Below are 21,094 nucleotides of genomic sequence, written 5' to 3'. Positions count from 1 at the left end.
GTAAGCTTACTTGCTTATTCCTTTTAGGGTTTCTGTGCTGGGAAAATGGGTTTCAAAAGAGACTGTGGGTATCATGACCTCATCATTCATATTCAAAAGAAGAACAGCAAGATTACCATAATGCATTACTTTGTAAAATTATAACCCTGAGAAGTAATAAGATTCAATTACATTTTTTTGGCAAAGTTCTTTTTAAGAAAGTATTTGTCTCATGACTCTAGTTTGTTCTTTGTCTTCATCATTGGTTAACAGTCCTCATGAGGATTTTTCATCTCCTCAAACCTTGCAAGAGATAAATCCCTCTTTTCCTGTGGTCCACTTCAGCTTTTGCATATGTGCACTTTCTAAAGCATTAACTGTTAACAGTTGTGCCTAAGAAACCTGAATTCCTTATGTAGCCACAGTGCTTTATGATGCTGGAGAACAAATGTGGACCGCACAAGGAGCTTTCTTCCCCTTTGCTCTCCACAAGACCTGAAATGTCACACCAAACAAAAATATTCATTTGAGCAGAGTGGTGGATCCTGTGAGCTGAACTTGTCTAAAATGCAAGCAGTTACCTCTGTGCAGTCTTGCATAAAGCCTGTTGCAGCTGCTGTTCATGGTGGCAAAACCAAAGAGGAGAGGATGCTGAAATGGGTTAGCTGATCCTCTGTACACACACTTCAAAACTCAGGAGATTCCTAAACCAGGTCACATTCACTCCTACAAACTACAAAAAAGAATGGGATAGTTTATAAGTCAGTAGAGAGTTGAATTTTTAACTAGTTTGTCAGTGTGATCTCTGTAAAGGAAAGATAGAGGATATATAGAGGATATATTACTGTGTATTACAGGGGTTTTTATCCTGCAAAATAATTTCAAAGGGTGATTTAAGAGGATCCTTTTAGTCTGCTTCTCATTTACTTTGTTTTCTTTTCAATGCTTTTTCTAACTCTTGCCATCTTTAATTTGAGAACTTAAATGCCCAGGAGGCTCTTATTTTCTCTGGGGTTTAAATCTGTAGTGTTAATAGTACACACTATTCAAGGAAGTCATAGTTAATAGCATATAGGATATTAGTGGCAGAATAGGATTCATGTCTCTCTGTGTTTTGGTTTGGAAGAGACAAAAAGAAAAATAAATGGTGGAGCATTTTTATCCATAATGCTGGGTGATACAATCCTATAGAGTTTAATGGTGCGGCATTTCTGTGTATTTTTTTTCCTTATAACACTGTTTAAAGGGTTCCCTTGCTATAGGCTCTCAAAGGAATTTACAGTTGTCCTTTTAAGTAAGTGCTTATGCTGCTCAGCAATTTGGACTGTCCATCGTGACTCATTTTATAGCCTGCTCTGCTTGCCTATCTGTCTTGTATTTCCACATACAAGGATCTGAGGTTGCCAGCAAGACTATTTCTCTATTTCTGTGAGCAACAAGCAGAAATGATGCATTGGACATGGGCTTCATGGAGCTTTAAATGTTTTTAGAGAGGGAAGTGTTAACCTTGAATAGATGACGTTAGCACCACCACCAAGAAAGAAAGAAAGAAAAAAAGAAACAACAAACCCAGCGACTCAGAAAAGCTGTATTGACTAAATCTTCTAACAATGCTTGTGATTTTCCTATATCCTGCCCTGTGTTTTTGTATGGATTTTTCATAGCACAGACAGACGTTACCCACACTGTGATTCAGCGTCTGTGCCTAGCCACGCTCTTGCACGATTTTAACCTGATTTCACGGGAGGAACAGGGAATGAAACACCGTAGCTCGTGGTTGTCAGCAGTGAAAAATAGCCAGGAATCAGACAAACAGCTTCATTGCTGAGATTATTTCCGGGATGAAAACTCTTCCAACAGCTGTTTGCTTTGGCCACTAGTCAGATCCTTTTTTTTTTTTCTTTTTAAATAAGAAAAAAAAAAAGAAGTTTGTTTTTTGTTTGGTGGAGTTTTTTTTCAGATGTGGGCTGGTTATTTATGTAGCCAGGAAGAGGTCTCTGCTTCCAGTGTTGTGGTCTCGGAGCTGTTTTGACAGTTGGAGTACGGGGAGGGTTCATCTTTTCTCTCCCTCCTTTTCTCCTGTCCTTCATTCACTTAACACACAGATCTGGAATGCTGTAGGAAGAAGAGACAGCGAATTTATGAGTTCTTTAATCCCAGACAGGCAACTCTGTGGCAGTTACCTTCAAGAAAAGTTCACGCCCCAAAGGAGAGTTTAGTCTTACAGAGCCACTGACTCACTGAGCAGCGTGTGTGAGTGGCTGCGAGGGAGAAGGGGAGAGATGAAGGAAAAGTTTTGCTTCCTTGTGAAACTCGTATTATTATTGTTTTAAGATGTTTTTGAAAAGATGACTGCTACTTTTGTTTAAACTATTTGTTCTGGAATTACTGAAGCTGGAGTCTACCAGACTGAGGTCAGGAGCATTTTCTTTGGCAGAAAGAAGGTACTTTTATAGAAGCCATGCCTGTACTTGGGGTTGCCTCCAAGCTAAGGCAGCCAGCCGTAGGGTCAAAGCCTGTTCACACTGCCCTCCCGATACCCAGCCTTGGCCCCACTGGCTCGCAGCAGTACTCACCAAAGTCTTTGGAGCTTACTGGGGCAGAGAGCTCGATGCTATCTTGCCAGCTTACATTAAAGTCAACCTGCGATTTTGGAGAGAGGAGAGCGCTTCAAGGAAAAACCCAGGAGATCGAAGATAGCAAGGTTAGTTCTAAACTTTAACTGTGGATCTCAATTCTCAGAAAATGTTGATTTGCTCATTCAAAACCCGATAGAAACCTACTGCATGCAGAACTCGGGGGTAACTGGGTAAATAGACTTTTGCTGTCATCACTGAAGTCACATAGCAGCCTTGGAAATTTGTTTTACTCAGTGTTACTGTTGGAATAAATATTCTGGTTTTAAATGTTAGTGTTAAATGCTTCATAAATGCATTTAGGTAAGGATCAGTAGAATCTTAAGTTGAGAAAAATTATTCCAGCACCCAGTAAGCAGAGTAATGACATGTGAGGACTTAAAGTAAAAAAAAAAAAACCACTCTTGGCTGCTCCATGTTATAGTATGAAGTTTAAAAAGAGATCTCATGCCCACACCTATTCCCACAGGGAGGCTCTTTTAAAATAAAAACAAGTAATTGATTTTCTTTTCACTTTTCAAATGAATGATCTGGCTACTCCTGCTGCAGAACTGCTGAACCAGAGAAACAGCTTCTCAGTGCAAAGTACCTGTGTTTTTCTCTTCTGAAAAATAGCTTCTTCCTAGTCCCACACTACCTCTGATTCAGTGTGGTTGAAAAAATAAAGGTTTGTTTGAAATAGGATGCTTAGGGCTTTTTCTTTTGTAAGGGCAGTGTGTAGGTCTTTTTAAGTCTTATTTAACAATTAAACAACTTCTGCTTGTTTTTTTACAAGTCTTTTTGCTGTAGTTAAAAACATTTTTCATGCTTTGAACATGATAATTGACTTCTTTCTTGTCAGTAGTATATATTCCTGTAGATCTTTCAGTCAGTACACTATGGCTGCTGTGTGGTTTAACAGCTTCAGCAAGCAGTGTTATGTAAGGTTACTTTCCATTGCTTTTCTAGTACTTTTGGTTTGTGGAACTGATTACCACACTGGGATTAAATATACATTTGTAGTTGCTTCTTATTTAGTTTGAGGACACTTGAGTGTCATCAGAGTTGTTAAAGTGGCAAGATACACATAATATATGTACTTGGTTTCCCTTTGTTTTTAGTTACTGGGTTAATTGAGTGTTAGTGGAGAAAGTTGGGTTTGTGGTTAAAGCATAGGGTTGGAATTCTGAACATTTGGTTTCCTTTTTAATCCCTGCCACATATTTCCCCAGGAGATTTTGTTCATGTCACTTAAATTTTCCCTTGGAGTTTTCTGTATCACCTCTTCCTGCCTTCCAAAGATGATGCATTGGTGGTCTCAGACATGCTACATAGAAATACAAAGAGGGAACAGACTGTTCATCTCTTGATTACCAGAAGTGATGAACAGCTCTTTTCTATGACATGAGTGTGACATGAAGATAATAGTGTCACTTTTCAACACAATGTGATTTTGCTTGATTGCTTATTTTTAATAGAAAATATTCTTTTTGTTTCCTCTGTAATGTTGTTCTTTAATGGATATTGCACGAAAAGTAAATTAGATTTGCAAGTACTGTTTTCAAAAAACAAACACTATTACATTGGCTACAGAGGGATGTTTCTTGATTCTTTGAAAAAGTGTGGAGAAAGATATAAAGTCTCTTGTCTTCAGTGTTTAAACTACTTGGGAACTATTAACGATTAGCATGAAACCTAATGGGAGTCACATCCTTCCAAGGCATCTGGTCCTGAGCCCTGATGAAGTGCTTGTGAGTAAAGTAACAGGCTAGATGGACTCAAATTGTTCTCCTAATTTGCCATTACATGTTTCATGGGTTCGACAATAATTGTGATCTTAGAGACTGCTTTTTAAAGGAAAAAAACATAAACCAACCTCCAAAAACCAGCCTACCAGACATTGTATCTTTCTCTTTTCCTGTTCTCAATGGAAGCAGCTGAGCACTTTTAAAAGATGATCCTTAAAGAGCAAGGCCTGTTTGTGCATGTGATGGCCTGAACATCTCCCCTGGCCACCTATATTTACAGAAGTGCTGAGCATTCAAGAGATTACTAATTTCTGCAGTCTTTCTGTATTCCTCCCTTACAAGTACAACATTCCCTGTGAAGCTTAGTGGCAGCTCTTGACCAATTTTCTTCCAGGCACGTTTTGTGAAGGATGCTCTTTTATTCACCTTTTAAGCAAGTTTCATGAAATCTTTTTGCCAAAGTAGTTTATGCTATAATGTGGGGGGTTATGAGGAAGAAATTATTTTTAGGTTTTTCTTACTAGTAAGAAAATACTTTAGCCTAAAAGTATTGAATGCTTCATTAGTGATGGAAATTCATGCCACCTCAGTTTCCCAGTGCCTGGTAGCCCCAGCATTATGTCCAGGTAATCTAAGCAGTCGTCCAAAGCACAAATTTGAGAGAGTTCTAAGAGTTAATGTCTTTTCAGGTTTGCTGAGCAGATGCGAGTTCTGCGTTACAAATTGTGTTGTTCCAAAGCTTGACCATTTCTGAGTGCTGTTTCCAATAGAACTTTGGTTGATTTCTTTGGTTGCCAAACATATTAATCATACGTGTGATGTTCCTACGTGGTTCTGTGGTATACAGTACTGTACTCTGGGATTGTTTCATTATAACAGTGATCAGATAAAAGGTCTTTGTAGTGAATACCTAGTCTGAGTTTCCAATTGAGAGGAAAATCTGCCTACATAGCATACTGCTTGTATGCTTTTATTATATCACTAAATATAATTCAGCACAGATTTTTGAAGAAAAAATTATGGATATCTATCTGCAAAAAACAGTGGAACATATGAACTAATCATCTGGTTAACTTTCGCCCTTGGCTGCTGAATTGCAGCCTTTAGCACTACTTTCTTTGGTATTTTACACATGCTGCACCACAGGTCACCAGCTTTTTCATCCTGTCTGGAAAGCACTTAGGTTGACATGTGTAGTCACTATGACATATCCTGTCGCTATCTATAAGTGCTAAGGATTCCAAGATAAATTTGGGTTATATATGTCAATACAGTAGGTCATTGCCACCAGCTGTTTCCTCTATGGCCTTCAGTCTCACCAAACCTGATTGTTTGAGACTTTTGACACTTGTGCTGGCCTTCTCACACAACTGTCTTGCCAAGGCTGGTTAGGAATACAGCTGCAAACATCAATTCTCTTTTCTCTAGGTGTCTCTCCTATCTCACATGATTTTACTGCACTTGTAGTCTTGGTTGTTTTCTTTTTTGCAGACATGATGCAGTTTGAAGTTTAATACAAGTGATATTACTATTTTAATAAAGACTGTGGTAGAAAAATCTTGAGGTGATTATGTTAAACTTTTTTCTTAACTGGATAGAATATAGTTAAGCTGAGGAAAACAAATAATAAGCTGTTAATGATTTTAATTATTCTTTGTGCAGTTTATTTAACCACATTTTAGTTCAAAATCTTAATAATTTGTGCTGTGGTACCTAAATCACACACAGGTCCATCTGCTTTCTTGCTAAAACCACTATTTTTTAAACTGACTGCATGAACACTTATGATGTGAATAGTCATGCAAAATACTTCAATGCAAGCATTCAGAGCACATTCTTTTTCCCTGAGTATCATATAGACAAAAGTTTATTCCTATATATGTACACAGGAAAGGAATCCAGCTGCTGGATTCATGAGGTGAAATGCTGGCTGTCTTTGAAGCAGATGGAGTTTTGCTGTTCAGTTGGACCATAGAGTGTTTTTATGCAAACCCATGTCTGAAAACACCAATGTATTTTGGAATATTTTTCTAACTGTGGGTACAGTATTATTTATATTTCTGTCACCACTTTTATACTGCTTGCTAAACTAATAAGACCAAAATTATCAGATCATGGTAGGCTGCTTTGTGTGATACTGTTCTAGTTCTAGAATGGGGTATTAAACAGTAACAAAATGAAAAAAACTATCAAACTGTCAAACAGTATTGTAGAAGTGTAAATGAAGCAATGGCTTAAAACTAAAGAAATGGAAAAATACTTTCTTTGCAAAACCAACTTATTTTGACCACTAATTGATAGCTCTGTACTGTATTGACCTGTAGTAAAATGCCAATGGCAACAGAGTTTTAGTCTAGGTCACCATGATTTCGGGTGCCCTTGCACATTTGATGCTGCAGTCACAAGGGCACTGCCATGAATCCTGTCTGGCATAAAGCTGAGTGGTTGCTGGGAGTCAGCACCCCTGCTAGGCATGCAGGTTTTCTGGCCTGACTTCGTGTGGCTGCTTCTTGCAGTGCTCTGCTTTATGCTCCCAGAGGTTTCCTCCCATCATCAAACTTTCTTGTTTCAAGAACACTGTGCCATCATTTTATGCTTCCAAACTGAATTTCCTCTGAGCTGAATCTGGTATATTAATTGTAGTGTTTTGGTTATATGACTCTGATGATAAGATTTTAGACGTCTTTCCTGAGTTAATTTATTCTTTTACTGTCATATTATCTTATTTCTTCTTTTTTTCTTGTTTTCACTTTGTCCATGCTATCTGTCTGTTGCTGTCTGCTTTATCTGTTTCTTCCTTCCTGTTGGCAGACATCTTTACAGGCTTATGCATATGACTTATTTTTCTCTGTATCTACTAATCAAGTCTCCCTGTCATGCCTGCAACATTTTTCGTATCACTGTTCATTATTAGAAAGTGCTAGTCAGGCTCAACAACTGATATAGTACACATATGTAAACCTAAAACCTTTCTAGATTAAGATTCTTGTAGCATGGAGATACTGGTCCACCTGAACAAAGAGACACAACTGGCTTCTTCTGCAGAGCACAGATATCTGAGCAGTCAGGCTGGGGAAGTGGTCTGTGAATCAGCAGAACAGACAATAGATGTGCTCTACCTGGCAAGCATGGCCAACAGAGTGGGGTGTGCAACACTTAGTTATACCAAGTGAAGATCATTAAAGTGATCTACAGTGAATCTCAGTGTCACAAAACAAAAAAAAAAACCTTTTGATGTGATTAGGCAAAAACACATACTGATGCTATTAAAGTGATTCTTGAGGTCCATTTCATTTAGTGTGATACTATTGAATCTCAGTCTGAGCACCGCCAGTGTTATTCAGCCAGCTGTGTTGCAGTAGGACATTGGAATGAACATGGAAAGATCCCATTTTTAGCTCATCAATTGTAAGCATTTTGTTGGTGATGTGGTAACTCCTGCCCATCACCAGACACCAGACTTGGAGAACAGCTAGGCATCTCTGTCCAGACAGATCTCAAGACAAATATTTTTGCTTTCCGTACATGGGTGGAGCCCTTGCTCACGCCAACGGGAGTACTGTGCACATTGGAAAAACAGATGTGTGCCATGAATGACTTCCATATCTCTCTCTTTCCTCAGCTAACCCTTCCACACCATCTACTTAGATTGTGTGTGACCCTTTCCCACCATTCTCCAAATCTTTCCCAGGCAGAGCATCTGTTGCAATCCCACATCTCTTTGACCTTTCAATTTCTTGGATACCTTTTTGTCCGGCCTCTCAGAGCCAAGCTCCACCAAGTTTCTTGACATACTGAATCTAGGGACCATAAATAAATGAGTTTATTTCCCTATTTTGTCATACCCTTCCTTTTCTCAGTGCTAGCGCATTGGAGATGTCTGCCTTGTGGGTTGGCAAGAAAGGAGGCTGCTCATTGTGCTGAGTGTTTCATTTACAGCACAACAGCCAAGGCAACAAAAAGGGCAGCAGAAGCAGCCAGAGACGGCCTCTCTTCTCCCCATAGTGACCGCTAGTGATGGGAAGCCAGCATTGTTTCAAAAGCACTGAAGTAGCTGCCAGAAATTTCAATCGGTACTGCTGACACCTGGGACTATGTGTGTTTAAAATTCGCACAGCCCCAGCGAAGCCAGGACAGCTGGCAGGAGTTCAGATTGTCAGCAATTTCAGCTTCTTGCCTTGTGCTCTGAATTATTTCTTTATCGAACAGATAGCAGCATCTTTAATGTGCTTTATGTATCCAGCACCATCTGTCTACGCTATATTATAACTGATTTAAGAGCCTTATGCTGTATGAGCTTGGAGTCAACTTCACTGTTGCGTGTTTATTTTCTAATCATCTGTAGCAAGCACATTTTCATATAGTTGAGAGAAATGTGCAGTAACACAATATGCAGCTCTCAAAGCTTTTGTGTTTGTGAGCAAAGTATATTGACTGTAGGTCAAAAGATGCCTTTTTGTTTGTCATTTGTAATTAGGATCATGGATAGGAAGGTATTTACTGACCTGATCTTAAGGCCTCTGCTGACCTTCCTACTGCTTTTATTTTCTCTCATGAAATAAGAACATAGAACTCAATGTATTCCATATTAATTTGAGCATTGCAAGCTAGTATTAGGCATCAGCAGAAAACAGTTACTGTTACGCCTTTGTATTGCATCTGTGCCTAGGGAAGCTGCTTGGAGATTTCCTGGCCAACAACTTTTCATTAAAAAATCCTTTCCTTGAAAATCGGAATGTGTCTGAGTGTTGATGTGCTGTGGGTGCACCCGCAGAACTGCAGAACCTGAAGCAACCCAGCAACATTTGTTTGGTACAGCACTCTTGCAGCTCCTCAGGGTAATCTGTTCTCCATGATCGTAAATAGAGACAAGTAATCTCCATCTCTAGATAAAAATAATGGGCTCATATTCTACCCCAGGAGGTTTTAGTTAGGCTTTAGTAAAACCTCCTCTCAGAAACAGTAGTTAAACAGAGGAATGCTTTGAATGCAAGGTAAGGTATCTTCTTCACTGGAATATATTAAAAAAACCAAACAAACAGATGAATTTACACTTGTCATTCATAGCATTACTAGCGCTGATCCTTCCTCATGCAAAGAACTCGACAGTCATACTGATGATGATCTTCTCATTCTCTTTTCTCATTCCTTGATTAAGCTGACTGCAGGTCTGTGGTAATGAAACCATGCTAGTCTGGAACATGAGCTGAGAGGCCCATGGCTCACAGTGCCATAGAGATGGAAGAACTCTCTTTGGAGGCAGCTTTGCTACCTTAGAAAAAATGCCATTGTCTGGTATGAGTGTTTCCACAGGCATTTCACTGAAGTATTGCCCTTCTAGTTAAGTTTCCTGAAAGACAGGTAAGGGTGTCCAAGCCAGCTGGTTGCTTGCTTGGAAACACTAATTCTCCTGGCATATAGAATATCAGTATTGGAGTGCCCTCATACTTCAAGAACTGTGAGATCTGGCAGTGGAGTGACTCTCAGGGACTCCGTACTTTGCTTTACAACAAGAAACATAGAAGCCCTGTGACCTCAATTCAGTTTAGGGCTCCAAGATCCTTTAAAAGTCCTTTCAGGAGCACTGGGGTGAATATTTCAGGTGGCCGCATTTTGTAGGGGCTCTATGGGCTGCTTCCTAAAAGCCAGGAGCATCCCAATGCACCCAGCAGACTGAGAGGTGCCTCTAAAATGAGAAAGTTTGGTTTAGCTGAAAATAATTTTTCCCTCAAGTAAAAACATATGAGAATACCCTTTCTGTGGATTTTTTCTGAGTGTCAACCAGACCTTGATTCTAGAAATTTTCACTAGATTGATGCCTTATCACGACAGGTAGTGTGGGTGTGGACAGGAGAAGTTAGTCACAGCCCTACAGAATGTATGGCTGTATTACACAGAGTGTGAGAGAAAGAGAAAAATATTATCCCCACAGTGCAGAGGGAGAGGAGAGATTAAAGGGGAAATGAGTGATTTTCCCACACTCAGGCTGGGACTTTGTGGGGGGACTAGGAATTTCAAATCATATATATCTTGAGTCCCAGTGTCCACATTATAACCACAAGCCCATCCTTTGTCTTTTGTAAGGGATCAGTTAAGAATAAAACATCCAGATAATGAGTTCTTTTTCCTGCTTGCCTCATAAAGACAGTTTTGGCTTTATCTTCTTTTCAATGACAGTGGTTAATATGAGTGTGGACCTACCTCTGAGCTGAGGGTAGAATTTTACTCCAGGAGCCTTGGGCAACATGGTCTAGTGTGAGGCATCCCAGCCCGTGGCAGGGGGATTGGAACTAGATGATCTTAAGGTTCTTTCCAGTGCAAACCATTCTATAATTCTATGGGTTTATTTCAATTTTAATACGCAGACTGACACAATTAGAGATGCAGAACACATTGTGCCCTTTGTGGAGCAGTATAGCATTCATCAAAAGTGCACTGTGCAATACTGTTAATAGGCTTTTCACTTACTAAGTATGATGTGAAATGTATAAATAGTTACGGAATAAAATCAGGCTTGTTTTAAGGGGAAATGACTGTTTTGGTCCTAATTTGTGCCGTTTAATACACTGTCTACCTTTTCTGTATCAGAAGGTTATCAATTGCAGATGAGAACTGCTAATTTTTTTTAACTACACACTCATTCCGGTCTAAGTGCATTATCCCTGTTTCTCTAGTACATTAATTTTTTGAGTCACGTAGTTTTTCTTACACTTGCATACAGGGCACGCAATGAGTAGTTCATTTAATGCATCTCTTTTTCTCTTTGACCTGATTCACAGGATGTGGTCTTGGAGGAAGCCCATCCCTTAACAATAGCCTTTTGACAGTGAGGGTGTTTGGGGATTAAGCTGGAAGAGGAGGAAGCATCTATCTATTCTCAAACCTACTAGTGGAATATTTTGTGCAAATCTTTACTTGCCCATGGTGTTTTTAAGGTTGCAAACCTTTCTTTTTTCGTTTTTATTGGCAAGAGAATGTTGGCTAAAAGATAGCATAACTTATTTAAAATTCAGAAAAGGAATGCAGGGTGTTTTGTCTGGTAAATGCGAAAGGATAATTCCCCCATTTAAGATGTGCAGATTTCTGATGTCTCTTGTGTATGTTCTGTGTAAACCAAGTTGAGAGAACTTGGAAAATAAGCAAATCAAAGGGAAGCATGATTTTAAAGTGGTTAGGGCTGGATCGTAATATTTCTGGATATGTAAACTGAGAAGGTGCCAGCCACTAAATGTCTGTACTAACCCTGCATAAAACATGAGAGAAGTTAACCAAGTATAATATTGGTACTGTCCTAACCTACTTCCAGCGTGACATTGGGTCTGACTTATCTCTTTAGTTAGGTTTATTTTCCTGTAAACCCTCCTTACTGCTCTCTCTTTCTGATCTTAATATAGTGGAAAGCATTTCATCTCTCAACAGTAGTTAAAAATATTTTATTCAGGTGAAACTTTCCAATTCGTGAATTGCAGCAAATTTGAAAAACTAGAACAAAAATAGATGTTGATCTCTGTCTTGTGTTTTCCGTTTCAAAGTATCTCCTTTTGACAATTTTAACACCTGGCTTTGTATCATGTTGATGCTGTGTGAAACTCCCAAAGATTTGGCAGTGAAAACTTCCTGTTGTGCATCAGGATTTGATTTATAGGGCATGTGTAAAACCATCACAGCTTAGTAATCAGAGTGGTCATGCGCAGAAAGATGACATCTTACCAAGTGCTGTAAAACATTTGACCACTTCCATTAATCAGGAAAGGCTGCATGGTTCATACATGATTTAGGGTGAGTAAGCCATAAGTCAGGGTGCAGGACTTTTACTCACCACTATAATGTGATTTCCTGGCAGCTCATCTATGCAGTAAACAAGCTCTTTTCTTTCTTTTGGGGATATTTTTTTGGTTTGGCTTTTGTTTGGGTTTGGTTGTTTTGTTTTTTTGTAAGCTCTCTCTGTAGTGGAAATAAATAGGCATTAAATAAGAATGTGAAATAACAAATAAAAGTTCAAAAGGAGTTTAGAAATTTCCTCAGCTGATCAGTCTGCCTGCTTTAGTCACTGCTGGCCAGCTCACCAGCCACAGGCAGAGTGCTGGAAGGAAGAGCTGAAGCAATCTGTTTCTCATGAAGGAGCAGAACAAATCTGGAAGCTTGAGAGTTGCAGGTTCAGATTTGCCTTTAAAATGCTTTTGAGAGGGAGTAAGGCCTCGCGACTTGTATGGGAAGCAACAATCTAGTTTCACTTCTGGTTTCTGTCAAGTACATCCTTGAACTCTGCTCATATGTGAAAGGGTAATACTGCCATTATTTTAAAATTAAAGTTGTTTGGTGGATAACTACTATTTAATTTTATTTTTTTAGTGCTGAAGAAATAATCTAATCAACTACTTTTTTAAAACATTGCTGAAGTTACTTCGAATGACCTCACAAAGACTGATTATTTGTTTTTAATCTAATCAGTTACTGATGTTAACAGCTTCCTGTCTGACAATTTAATAAAGCATCCGTTCTTTGTTCCTGCTTGTAATAAGAAGACAAGAGTAGAGTGCATTTTATATGCAACATACATCTTTTTTCCTGTATAAATCTGTTATCCTGACAAAGGTAAGGAGAGAATATCAGCATCTTCACTGTTTACCTTCCTGCAGTACCAAGCTGAAGACCGGTACTATATTGTTAGCTGAAACCTAAGTAGGTTGCTTCACAGAGAAACTATGTATAGTGATTGACAGTCAAATGCTCTGTTCATAGGTGATGCCATCTCCAGACACGTTCTTTTGAATGCAGTCTAATTTGCAAAGCCTTCAGATACAGACTGCCCTTAAGCAAGAACAAGGTTTCTTTAGCTGGGTGTCTGGAATGAGTTCATGGTTGTGTCACTGATGAATGAGGGCAAAGAAGCCCTCCCAGTCTAGGACAGCTAAGTCAGTCACAGCCTTAAAGAGTTTTGGCTTATAAGATAAGCTATTAGCACAAGGGAGTGGGGAATAAAAGAAAAATGTGTGGAAATGAAAGCAAGACTTTCTTCTCAGGGCTCTGCCATGTCAATGCAGATCTTTCTGCCTCGTTTGTGGACATGATGCAGAGAAGATGTAAAGTCATGAGGGAAGCTGAAAAAGCAAATCAAATTAAATTTCAGAGAAGGCAGCACACAAAACTGAGCATATGGGGAAACGGTGTGTCGGACTAAATACTGTCACTCAAAAAAACATTGCCTAAAGGGGATTTGGCAACAGAAAAAGAACGTAATACAGGAGATTCATATCAGCAAAAGAGATACTGGAGAACTCAGATTCCCTAAAAGCAAGGGAATTAGGGACATATTTGCATCTATGGAAAATTTGATCCCTTTTCTCCTGAACGCTGAAGGTGATGTCATTTAATTTGAGAGAAGTTCTGAAATCTCATTGTGAAATACTGATATAAATGCCAGAAAAGTCAGAGTGATAGGGGTCACATTTAAGTCTTAAGAGACAAAAGTTTCCTTCACTTCCCATTGAAAATTTCAGCTTGGATAACAATAAAGTCAGTATTTTCAACAGTATACATCTCAGTGAAAATGACTGTTGAAAATAACTTGTTTATATCAGAACTTTGTGTGGATCTCTGGTTAACCTGTGCAAAGGCTGAAGTTATTGAGGAGTCAGTTTCCAAACAGACTAGAATTTGCTGCCCTATAGAATCACAGAATCATAGAATGGTTTGGGCTGGAAGGGACTTTAAAGATTGTCCAGTTCCAACTCCCCTGCCATGGGCAGGGACACCTTCTATTAGACCAGGTTTCTCAAAGTCCCATTCAACCTGGCCTTGAACACTACCAGGAATGGGACAGCCACAACTTCTCTGAGAAACCTGTAGCTGTATGCTTCTGCAGCTCTCTGCTTCTATCGTATCCATAATGTCCTTCGGAGAGATGTCTGTTGTTTGTCCCATCACTTTAAAAACTTCATTTTAGAAACATGGCAAAATCAGATTTCTGAAATCAGGTCTTGTTGTGTTCTTGTTGATATTGGTGGGATTTTCTTTATTTACTCACTGTAGTAAGAATATCATCCCATTTCATTGTGGTTAGATGATTTATAAATTCTTACATTATTACAAGATAGATTTTCAGGCCATACAGGCCATTGCTTCTTTCACAAACTGGCATGGTGGTTTTTAAACAAACTGCATCCTATTGTGGAGGTTGTTAAGTTTGTAACATGTTCTCATTACTCTGCTGTATTAAAGTTTATCTAATGCCATGATTAGGTAGGTAAGTAAAATAAAAGAGTGAATAAACGTATTCTATTATCCTGAAAAATATGAAATATGTTGGTTTATATTTTTACATTTGTTCTTTTTTAAATGCTTCATAGACATATTTGTTCTTGGAATATTCCAGCCTCAGTCAAAGATAAAACTCCAATAAGATGCATGTGCTTAAAATCTTTATACTCAGGTTTTTTCATCACTCAAGAAATCCATCCAGTATTTTATTTGTAACCACAAGGCATTGCCACAGAGTGAAGTTGTTTTTTGAGAACTTTGAGTAACTTTTCAGCCAGACTTTCTAGAACAAGATTTTACAAGTAAACTTGGACAGAACCCGCCACTGCTAGTACTGCTACCTGGGGACATCAGTTTATCTGTCTATGGGTGTATTGATGTAGAGTTCCCTATTTACTTGTGTTACACAGATTGTATATCCATTATTTTGTGGGTTCCTTGCTAGTCATGTGCAGAGCTACAGTCTGTGTCAGGCTCCAAAGCACTGTATGGAATAAGAGATTTTCAAAGTGAAATGCAGTGTGTTGTAGGTCCAGGACAAAGGCCTCATTTCTAGGAACATTAGGAGGTATTTGTATCCTGAGCTGTTTTATAACAGATAACTGGTATTTTCTGATGATCAGGTAATCCAAGACTTATATTCATGGAAATTATGTATTTAAAGGGTAAAAAAAAGAACTTCTCTGTGCACTTAAAGCATTCAAAATGGATCATTTTAGGAGAACTGAGCTTGTGACAGTAAAAGCAAAAGTCTTCCCATCTCAGCTTGAATTCTGTCTGTTTAGATGACCTATGGAATTCAGTTAATTAAAAAACTGCCAAATATTTAGGTTATGTTTGTTGCTGGAGTACTTGGAAATACAGATTTTTATTATGAGTGATATCATATTGTGTTTTCAAACAAAAATGTAATAATCATGATTGGCATGTCAGTGCCTCTAATTTCCTTGTATGGTACAGTATGCAGTTCATGTCCATTTTATGCACTCTATAGCCAAACTTGAGTATGCACAAACAGTATGAGGAAAGGGCAATCAATCTGACTGTGTGAAAACTCTGAGGAAATACTGATACGTAAAACAGCTCATAAATTCTGCAGAGAATTGTTCACATTCATGGCTCCAAAGATTAAAATTGACGCTCCTTCTGTCCCACCCATAAATGACTTCTGGCAGTAGAAATGTGCTCAGTAAAAATCTGCTCACAGTCCTTATTGCCAATCCATATCTGCATTCCCTGTCTGATTCTACATACCAAAAAGTCCAGTCTGTATAGACCATTGTTCTGAAATGTATTTCTTTAATGAAATCTTTCATTTCATGTTTAGTAATATTAGGTCCTAATAGCTCAATGCTGTTGTTAAGTCAGGATTAAGTGCATATGATAAATAGTCAGCATGAATAGAGGATGGGGAGCACAGGGGACAGGCTGTTTGTGACTGCTTTTTCCTGACTGCATATAACTTGGGACCAATAGAAAATACCTGGAAAGTTCAAGGGAGTCCTGGCTCTTTTTCCTGCATAATGGATCAGTGAAATCCAGCATCAGTGTAGAGTGGGAAGCACAGAACAAAAACGTATTTAAGGAAAAGTTGTTAATTTTGTCTTGTAATTTTTGCATTTACTGAAAATTGCAGCAATATTAGTTATAACTGTCAGACTAACAAAGGGTGGAGGACTCTGCTGGAGGCTGAGAACAGTCCTAGTGTCCAGGTATTTTCAAAGACCGTATGGAGGCTCCAATCATAGTGGAATTCATCTTAACTCATTTTAGCCAGTTAAAAGCTTGGTGTCTAGTCTGAGCTAGTTGATTGGGTTTCTACTATAGCCAGATGGTAGAGATAAATACTTCTTGAGGAGGGCAGGTTCTTTCATTTTTCTGAGATGTTTATGTAAAGTTAGAATGACTCACCCTTTCAAGGTATGTGCCTCTATTTCTTAATTAAGGGGAGTTGACTAATCTAAATTAAGCAAAACACCTATTTTTCACTGCCTAAAATTAGTAGGGTGAATTTTTCTGCAGTACAGAATTTATTTGGGAAGATATTCTCTTTTCTTGTACTTTATACTAATGTTATCTCTACAAGAAAGCTGGAGAGGGACATTTTACAAGGGCATGTGGTGATAGGACAAAGGGGAATGGCTTTAAACTAGAAAAGGGTAGATTTAGATCAGACATTAGAAAGAAGTTCTTTACTGTGAGGGTGTTGAATCACTGGCACATGTGGCCCAGAGAAGCTGTGGATGCCCCATCCCTGGCAGTGTTCAAGGCCAGGTTGGATGGGACTTTGAGCAACCAGGTCTAGTGGAAGATGTCCCTGCCCATGGCAGGGGTTGGAACTAGATGATCTTTAAGGTCCCTTCCAACCCAAACCATTCTATGGTATTCTAATATTCTATTATTCTATTATTACAGATTGTACATCTGTGTTCCAAAGTACAGTATTTAAATCTCTTGAGCCTACTGTGAAAGCTAGCAGAGACATAGCCCTGATAAGGGTGATAGATCTAGGCATGGTTTTATCATAAGTGCATCCTATTTTTGATTCTTACATCTGATTGGTGATACAAAGTTATGGAAAGTCCCTGGGAAGTGGTGAGGAGGAGCGACAGGCAAGCAAAGATTATACGAAAATGAACCAGTTGCAAAGGAAGTGGAGATATCTCTGTGAGGGAGACATGTTTCATTTTGATACAGTTTCACAGCTTTCTGCTTAGTGCTACAGAGATGGTAGAGATAGTAGTGCAATGGATCATTACCCAGAACTACTGTAATGAATTAGTTTACGGAATATATGGCAGTGTAACTGTGCATAAGCCTTATATGTACACACAAGAAGAAATATTTAACCAGTTGATGAGCAACAGGTGTACTTGCACATATATCAAAAGTTCTCTACTTTGCTATCTCAGCAGCATCTCACTGCAGATTTACACAGCACTTGCATTCATCTGACAGCATTGGATTCACTCTTTATCCACTTGCTATCACAGCTTTTCTGAAGAGAAGGGTGACATTAATCTAGAAACTGCTCATATACTTTAAATAAAAAAAATCTGAAAACAGGCAATTCAGCCAGTATAATAATGGGATGTTCATTTAAGTGTTCTCATACTTTTGTGGAATATTGCCTACATCATTTAGGGAAGTTTCTTGGAGGATTACCTCCTCCCTCATGTGAACTGTTTTTCTTCTTGTTAGGAACTGAATGACATTGCTGTAACAGCTACAGCCATTGCTTATGGGGAAGGATATCACTAAGGAATTGTGGTTGCTGCCTAATACCTTCAAATAAGTAGGAAGGCTTATAGCAAGTGACAGGACAACATGTAGCCTTGATCAAGCTGGATGTTGTGCTATGCAAACTGTGCTGCTCGTTGGCTGTAGTCACTGTAATCTCTCTGGTAAATTCCCTTTTGAGCTGTAAGCTGCTTTGCCTGGCAAACTGTCTTGAAGTAGAAATGTTTGGAAAGCCCTGGAACTGTCACCTGTCTAACCAGTCTGCCTGTTTTCACTTTGGATGTTATGCTTGCTGTCTTAGCTAGCAGGGACCTGAAGACTGCTTGGAGTATGCCCTGCAGATGTGTGTTGGTGTTGATAATTTGGTTGCTGCCATTCACAGGCAAACCTAGCCCCAAGAACCAGGCAGCCCCAAGAACACGATGTAAAGCCTTATACCAGATTAAGAAAGAAAAGACTTCAGACAAATTAGAACAATATCTTGCAAAATAGACAGCAAAAGGTAGTTAAATACCTGCAATCCAAAAATAGAAACACTGCTGTATCGATGTTACAGGCATGTAGGAAAAAGGCCTATTAAAATGTGGGGCTGTCAAGTTCACTAGATATATCTAAAAATGCAAATTCCAATTTTTTTTTTATATTTGTGCTAGTTTCTTTTAGAGGCTCTCTCTTTTTATAAAACTTTTTTTCCATCCTTGTAGCTTATTTATTTTCTGTAAAACAGCCACTTTTGAGGTCTCAACATAATGTAATAACTTGGTTTGTCCCACCAAGAGGTCAGACAGAACTTTTTCTTATGTATATTCATACATCAGAATATGTCACTTCAAGATCTTTTACAGGCAGCAGAGAGAGAAACACCTACAAAGATGGCCCTAAACTTGAATCACCTTTAAGAGGCACTTTTCTTTCAACTATGTATTGAGAGAACCTATGGTAATATAGTTCCCCAGCTGGTGCATACAGTTAGGTACAATGAATGTGGGGCTTTGTTCTTAAACATGGGATTTGCTTCTAGGAGCACACTGAGCTTGCCTTATTAGTCTTTTTTTTTTTTTTTTTTTTTAAGGATTATTTACACTCCCATTACACGTAATCAAACTATTGCTGAAGAGTCCAGTCTGAAATATCTTACAAAAATCAGTTAATTTAGGAGCAGTTTTTATGCCCAAAGAATCAGAGATACCTCAAGAGAATAATCTATAAGACTTTTTTGTATCGATAGTTGTAATAACTTACCTAGCCTGTAGGTTAGTGGAGGTTAGTCACCATTTGTACCTGCCATGTTGCCATGTAGCTTCTTAATTACACAAAATGCTATTGTTCATTTTAAAGGAATTGCATAATACTGTTAATTTCTCATCTCTCCCATTACATTAGAAGTTATAATAAAAGTTTAACTCAGAGAAAAGCAAAATCAAAAAGTTTTTAATATTTTTCATGTTCTCTGAATTGATTTTAAACCAAAAACTTAATTTAAATTGTAGCAGGCTGAGCTCAGTCTTTTTTACAATTCCTCTGAAATGTGTTGGTTCTTCATGTGAAACCAGTGGTGTTTTTCTCTTCCTGTCCACTGTAGCAGCTGTGATACAGCTCTGGTACAGCATGGCTTATTCTTAAAGGGCTCCACTTCTTGCATTAAGTACTCTTGTACTAACCTGTTCTCAGGGTTTTTCTTGGTGGTGCTTCCAAACTAAATTTTTCAAACTACATTTTTTAGCTTCACAATAATGAATTTGACAATGTCTCTGATAAAAATGTAGCATACTGCAGACAGCAGTTGTATTAAACATAAGCATATGTGTTCTACCATCTTATGCCTTACAGACTATTAAATCCAAGCACTCAAATGAGGATCAGTGGTGTTAGGTGCTGTACAAGGGGGATTGTGATCTAGATTCCATTCTGAAGTACTTGTGATGTAACAAACCCCTGAAATAAGTGAGGAGAGAGGGAAGCAGCTCACAGATAAATATAAATTTTTATCTGTGTTTACATTAGAATGTAAATGTTTAAATGTTGAACTTCTCTTGGCTTTGCTGTACTATGCTAACTTATTTCTTGTCAGACACCACACCAGAAATCACTCTTCAGAAGGGGCAATGAGAGCCTTATAGAATTCTAGTGCCCTAAGCATGGGGTGAAGAAAGCATGTATGTCTGGGAGAAAAACTGGATGAGTGAGGAGCGAGGCCCTGCTATTGCTCTGTGGACAGTGGAACAGTGTTAGCAGTTGATAGATGTGTAAAGACTGTATGTGTTTGAAAGAGCTTGGAGTTAAAGGCTAGAAATTTGAACTCAACTCAAGTGAACCAAAGGAAGGATGTTCAGAGAAATGGACAAAACGTTCTTCACAGCTGTCTCTTCTATTTGGCATGCCCTAATTGCTATGATTGTTTTTTATGCAGTTCTTTGATGATTAGGGGAATCTTTTCCAAACAAAGTACACATTGAGGCTGATACTGCAGTTATCTGTAACTGTGTGTATGAAGATGGCTGCAAAACAAATGCCACACTCACTGCATTCACTTCCTTGGACTAGGCAGCCAGCAATTTTACTTTCTCATTGAAAGAGAGCTTTTCTTCCTAACTCCATGGAAGGGAATAAGCAGAGAAAGGAGAAAATTAGTACGGATTCTCTTATTTTATTCTGTGCTGTGTCTACAAGTCACTGTGCTTAAAACTAGCATGTCCCTCCCAGAGATTCTGCTGACAACTTGTAAGGCTCACACTAATAGAAGAGATGCTAAAGAGGTGTGTGCAGGGAGGAAGAATGGATCACAGCTACACAGGATAGGGCTATGCATCACAGCAGTGAGCAGAAAAGGTTCACTCAGACACCTGTGCTGTAACAGTTTCCACAGACATTGTTCAGCAACTTTTCTAGTGACTCCATTTACATGTAAGATCCCACCCTTTATATAGACAGACATTTATGCAGACCTTATGGTGTTAATTCTGAAAAATGGATTTAGATATTTGAGGAGGAAATTAGAGCTTGGCTGTTACCTGATTGTGTACAAGCATAATTCCACTCATTTATGGGATTGGTTTACACTTGTATAGCTGACCTAATTACAGTCATAATCTAACCAAACGGCAAATAAATATCTTTTGCTTGATTCTGCTCCTCCTGTTTCTTATAAAGCTCTTATCACAGGTTGTCTCAGAAAAGTCCTATGAATCATCTGTCTAAATTTACCACTGAAAGAAAGACCCTTTTACTTTTCCACTGTCTGGTGTTTATATG

At 38.6% G+C, this 21,094-nt stretch overlaps 1 protein-coding gene across 2 annotated transcripts in view; it reads left to right on the top strand.

The window, feature by feature from the left end:
- Positions 1-2,440: 2,440 nt before the first annotated feature.
- NAV3 (neuron navigator 3) overlaps positions 2,441-21,094 on the top strand; it is a gene marked incomplete at its 5' end in the record, with an annotated part of 269,996 nt that continues 251,342 nt past the window's right edge. For both annotated transcript variants that reach the window (XM_080621573.1, XM_080621572.1), the window contains one exon: positions 2,441-2,683. In XM_080621573.1, coding sequence (XP_080477699.1) covers positions 2,441-2,683 — 243 coding nt within the window. The remainder of the gene's footprint in view (positions 2,684-21,094) is intronic.

This window comes from Psittacula echo (assembly GCF_963264785.1).
Source record: "Psittacula echo genome assembly, chromosome: 1".
NCBI lineage: Eukaryota > Metazoa > Chordata > Aves > Psittaciformes > Psittacidae > Psittacula > Psittacula echo.
The sequence above is the reverse complement of the archived record's forward strand: the minus strand, read 5'-3'. Positions and strand labels throughout refer to the sequence as shown.